Source organism: Mastomys coucha, unplaced genomic scaffold (assembly GCF_008632895.1).
Source record: "Mastomys coucha isolate ucsf_1 unplaced genomic scaffold, UCSF_Mcou_1 pScaffold20, whole genome shotgun sequence".
Taxonomy (NCBI): Eukaryota; Metazoa; Chordata; class Mammalia; order Rodentia; family Muridae; genus Mastomys; species Mastomys coucha.
The window spans coordinates 53097284-53102485 of record NW_022196903.1 but is presented as its reverse complement, the minus strand read 5'-3'; the positions used below and the strand labels follow the sequence as shown (position 1 = coordinate 53102485).

General features: G+C 36.6%; 1 protein-coding gene across 1 annotated transcript; it reads right to left on the bottom strand.

Annotated features, from left to right (window-relative positions):
• Positions 1 to 647: 647 nt before the first annotated feature.
• Positions 648 to 4938, bottom strand: LOC116098148 (putative vomeronasal receptor-like protein 4). Its single transcript, XM_031380862.1, has 2 exons — positions 4910 to 4938; positions 648 to 1620 (listed from the first exon to the last, which is right to left on the bottom strand). Exon 2 carries the CDS (start codon positions 1566 to 1568, stop codon positions 657 to 659), a length of 912 nt encoding a protein of 303 aa, XP_031236722.1. The 5' UTR covers positions 1569 to 1620; positions 4910 to 4938; the 3' UTR covers positions 648 to 656.
• Between the last annotated feature and the right edge of the window lie 264 nt (positions 4939 to 5202).

Here is a 5202-nt window from a genome sequence, read left to right as displayed (position 1 = left end):
TGTTTTGCTGTCTCTTACTGGAGCTTGTTCCTCCTCTGTGTCTGAGAGCCTGTGGTCTTAGGTGTGTCAGCACTCCTGTGATCATTGTTGTGTTAGCACTACTTCGAGATTTGAACTCTCTGGCCAGTACTTCGGTTCGGGGCAGGTCTGGGGTCCTGATACCTATGGCACAGGGTCAGCCCTGGGCACAGATGGAAACCAGAAGCATCCTGTACCTCGCTGCTCTGTGGTTCCTGGCTACTGTGGGCTCTGGGCAGGTCCCACTTGTGCCTAGTATTTGGGCAGTTCTAGTATTCTCACTTGTGATCTTTGATATTTTAGCACTCCTGGAAGACCTGCTCTCTCTGGGCAGGCTTATGATATGATTTAAAGAGCAGAAATGTTAAGAGAATGTATGAAAGCACTAATTTTATTTAAATCACATGGAAAATCTTGTTTTGTTACTTGAACTATGAAACAGCTTAAAAGGAATCTGCTTTTTAAAAAAGAAATAATTGAAGCTAGACCAAAGTAACTCCTTACCAGTATTATTAAGTCCATTTCTACAGAATCAAATGACCTCCTATCACCTCTGTGAGCACCAAGAATGCACACATTCTGGCACAACACTGATACATAGAAAATAAAATAACATAAAATAAAATAAATCTTTTTTTTTAAAAGAAGAGAAAAATTGTCCCTTTAAAAGAAGCCTGGTGGCATTTGAGTATTCTGTTATCAGAACTGATTTGTACCAAAGGAGTAATTGTGGGATAGGCATTCATCACAAACTTCTGAACAGTCAGGATGACTGGGTTGTACCTCCCTAACAGGATTGAGATGGATGATATGATGAAGTCCACCCAGTACATGACCACAAAGAAAACCACCACCAGCAAGATAATCTGGGTGGCCCTTTTCTCAGGGGATGCTCTCAGGTGCCTGACGCTATGAAGATGCTTGCATTGTCTCTGATGTCTGAACAAGATAATCACCATGTGTGTGCTTGTGGTCAACATGAGTCCTACAAGAAACACATCTCTTAAAGTTGTCACTATTAAAATCAATCCCCTGATGATGCTGTTCATGGGGAACTGTGAGCAGTATTTACTGACCTTCATCTGGTTAGTCTCACTCACATTTTTATAAGCACCAGCAGAGAAGAACTGGTTACTGCTGAAAGACAAATTGAACAACCAAAAATAGAAGAAAACATGAATTATGTACTTTTTTAGTGCATGTTTAAATTTTGCCAACCGTGAGGTACTGGGACTGATGGTGACAGCCTGGAACATGCTTAAGAAGCAGGTGGTGCAGATAGAGAGGCCTCTCATCACCCTGTTTATGTAAAAAGTTACCTTACATATGAAGTCATTATCAATGTTCAGGGATTCAAATAAGTCTGCAATCCAAATATCCCCTGCAGTGAGGAACAGCATTATGTGAACAAAGTTTAGTTGACAGGATATTAGGTCCACAGTCTTAGATCTGTCACCTAGGATTATGAAAATATAGAAAATCAGTAGAAACATATTGGCTAGAACTCCAAGTCCAGATTGGAAGTAAAGGATATTCTTGATTGAAGACATAAATGAAAAGTGTATTCATCTTAAAAGCATAATGGAAGTCTCTTTCACATATCTGAAAAAAAATAGATTATATGTCAAACTTATGATTCACAGCACAGTAAGGATATATCATTCTATTTTCCCTAATAATTCTTGAGTAAGATGTTTCTTTTTTGATGTTTCATATTGACTATACCCTACATTTTTATATACCCTCCAAGTATCTCTTATGGAGAGAGAATATTATGGACAATACATGCATTTAGAGTCATATCTACATAGAATATATACTTTGTGTTCTTGTATTGCACCTGAGACTCATCCTTACACATTCAATCCTATTGCTTTAAAGGGGCTCATTTCATACTTATCTCAAACAGTACTAATGAGCATAGAAAATCAATCACATATGCACAAAAGATCAAAAACTGTAGTGAGCTGGGGGTAAATCATAGAAGATATTCAAAAAACCAAATAAGAATGCATCTTAGTGTGTAATTTTCTATGCTCTATTTTGCAATTATCCATATTTTGACTCACAATTCTCATTGATTCCCAGTCATAATTCATGATAACATGACAGTTTTAATCAGCAAAGGTCTATCTCAGTTTATCTTTTTTATGTTTCTTTTCCCATGAAATCTTACATTCTCAGAATCTAGAATGAAAAATAAAGATACAGTGGGAGACCATTAGTGTCCCTTCCAGACCCTACTAATTGCATAAGCAGTATGGTTCTAAGTGGGCCTAGCTGTATTCCAGTTTAGTTCCCATCCCATTTAAACCCTTTGTGAACTCCAATTCAGGATTAAGGAATCAATTCAGAAGTATCAAGAAAACAAGATTTTCTTTTTAGTTTTTGGGGAATAAGGGTGGGTAAATCATTAACAAGATATTTCTTTATGATTTTTTGAGCTATCCATGTCGTTATTTTCCCTATTTTGTTCTGTATTTATCTTGTCCCCATTATCTACTAACCCATTCATTTTCCCATTTTATTAGATATTTTCTTTATTTACATTTCAAATGATATCCCCTTTCCCAATTTCCTATCCAAAAAAAACCCTATTTCCTCCCCACAACCCCTTCTTACCAACCCACCCTGTCCTACTTCCTGGCCCTGGCGTTCCCCTACACTGGAGCATAGAGCCTTCACAGGACCAAAGGCCTCTCTTCCCATCGATGACCGACGAGGCTATCCTCTGCTACATATGCAGCTGGAGTCATGAGTCCCACTATGTGTACTCTTTGGTTGGTGGTTTAGTCTCTGGGAGCTATGAGGGTACTGGTTAGTTCATATTGTTGTTCCTTCTATGGGGCTGCAAACCCCTTCATCTCCTTAAGTCCTTTCTCTAACTCCTTCATTGGGGACCCTGTGTTCAGTCCAATGGATGGCTGTGAGCCTCTATTTCTATATTAGTAGGGCACTGGCAGATCTTCTCAGGAGAAAGCTATATCAGACTTCTGTCAGCCAGCACTTGCTGGCATCCACAATAGTGTCTGGGTTTGATGATTGAATATGGGAAGGATTCCCAGGTGGAACAGTCTCCAGATTGTCCTTCCTTCAGTCTCTGCTCCATACTTTGTCTCTGTAACTCTTCCATGGGTATCATTTTTCTCTTTGATCAGTCGTATCCTGTTGCTACTCGCCTTTACCTTCCTCTCCACTTCTCTATTTACTTGCCTCTTCATCCCTAAGGAGCCCTGTCTCTTCAATTTTCCTGATCAGATACTTATAGCCTGCTATATATTCTGCTCTCCATTGCTCCCACCCTCACCCCTATCCTGACAATGGTCCCCTTTTGCTTTCCTAGTTTCTGTAGTTACTAAAGGCTACATATTCACATCTGAAGATGTGGAGCTAGGAGCCTCCAAGAAGAGAGAATATAGGATACTAAGACAAACACTATTTTCAATTTATTAAGATAATCACAAACTTGCTGAAGATGATCATATAGTGATCCTGTTTGAGAATTTCTGTTTAAAAGAGATTCCTTCCCACATAGTGGAAAACAAGGGTCCAGCATTATCATTCATCACCAGCACCCAGATACTCTTTCCAGTTTTATTCATCAGTCTTACCTTTGGTGATCATATAAGTTACTTGGTGTGGCTACCAAGAGCAGTTTCTTTTATTGGGTTGATTTAATTCAGTACTTTAAATAAGCTTCATGGTAAAGAAGTAGAAAAAAATCTACACTGATTCAAAGCCTTGGGGCAAAGGAATGTTCAATTATAATTTTAAGTTCTCTTAAATATTCCACATAGATAGACACATGCATGCTTGTATGTATAAAAATATTGTAGCAGTTAGTGGAATAGACCAACCTAATAATAGACCCATAAACATAACATAACAAATTACACATTTTACAGTTACATGATTTTTGTTCCTAAAAAGCTTAGTCTAGTAAATTCATAGATTCATCCCAATTTTCAAAGCTACACATTGACTTCTCAACATACATTTAGAGTAGCTGTACAATGACTTTTTTTTTTAATGCTCCACGATTAGTAGTTAAGAGCACTATAAACTCTTGCAATGTGCCTGGATTAGATTCCCAGCAAAGACATGTTTTCTCATGACCATCTGTAACTCTAGTTCTGGAGTATCCATTGTCCTGTAGGATATGGCATAACAGTGGCACACAGACATATATGCAAGCAAAACACTCATATAAGTAAAAACAAACAAATAAATTTTAAATAAAAGCTCCTGAAAAATATTTAATTTAAGAGTTGGTCTCTAAATTGAAAGAACCAAAACCTTTTTTGAATTTTAAAATTGCAAATGCACAATAATATGTGTATCAATTTTTTATTAGTTACATACCTATAATTTATTAAAATAAATGTAATTCAAAATACAAGTAATATAAACATAGTGATAAATGGCAAAATATAATAATTGTTTTTCCCCAAAGGCATGTTTTTCAAACTTTGTGTTTCATATTCATTGATCTATAAATGTTTATCACATGTGGAAAATGACACATGTTCTAAATGATCAAGTAGCATTTTTTTCTATGGGTTTCACTGAAGCTCAGAATGGATCAGAATGTCCATAGCTACCATGGATATAGAGCTGTTAACATAGGCATATACTGAGTAAAATTTTCTGTTTTATTTGAAAATAATGTAGTGCTGGGGTCTTTCCAATTAGTTTAAATTGTAATAATTGGTTGTAAGTATTAAAACCCAAAATGTGTCCATAAACATTCATAATAGTGGAGAAGTCATCACTATGAAATGGACTCAGAATTAAAAAACTAAGCAGTGTGCAGACAGTTGTCTGAAGAGACTTGCAACAAAAGTGACCAAGAGCTGTTTTCTCTATATTCTTCCAAGAAAATCTACTTTACCTTTTCATTATCCCAGAACTTTATCTTAGAACAGTCTTCTTTTTGAATTTATGATGATCTTTGCTTTCTGAAATGTGAAGATTTAGTAATCTAAGGGACATATTAATAAAATAGGTGACAAGTATCAACTAAACTTTAAGTTTTAACATATTTAGTAAGTAATGACCCAAAATCTGTATGACTACTCAGAGAGAACATGCAAAAACTGAGTTTAGCGCAGGTAACACTGTCTAGAATATTTCTCTCTCATACTATGAGACAGTTCTCTGAGATGAAGCAACAGCAGCAGCAGC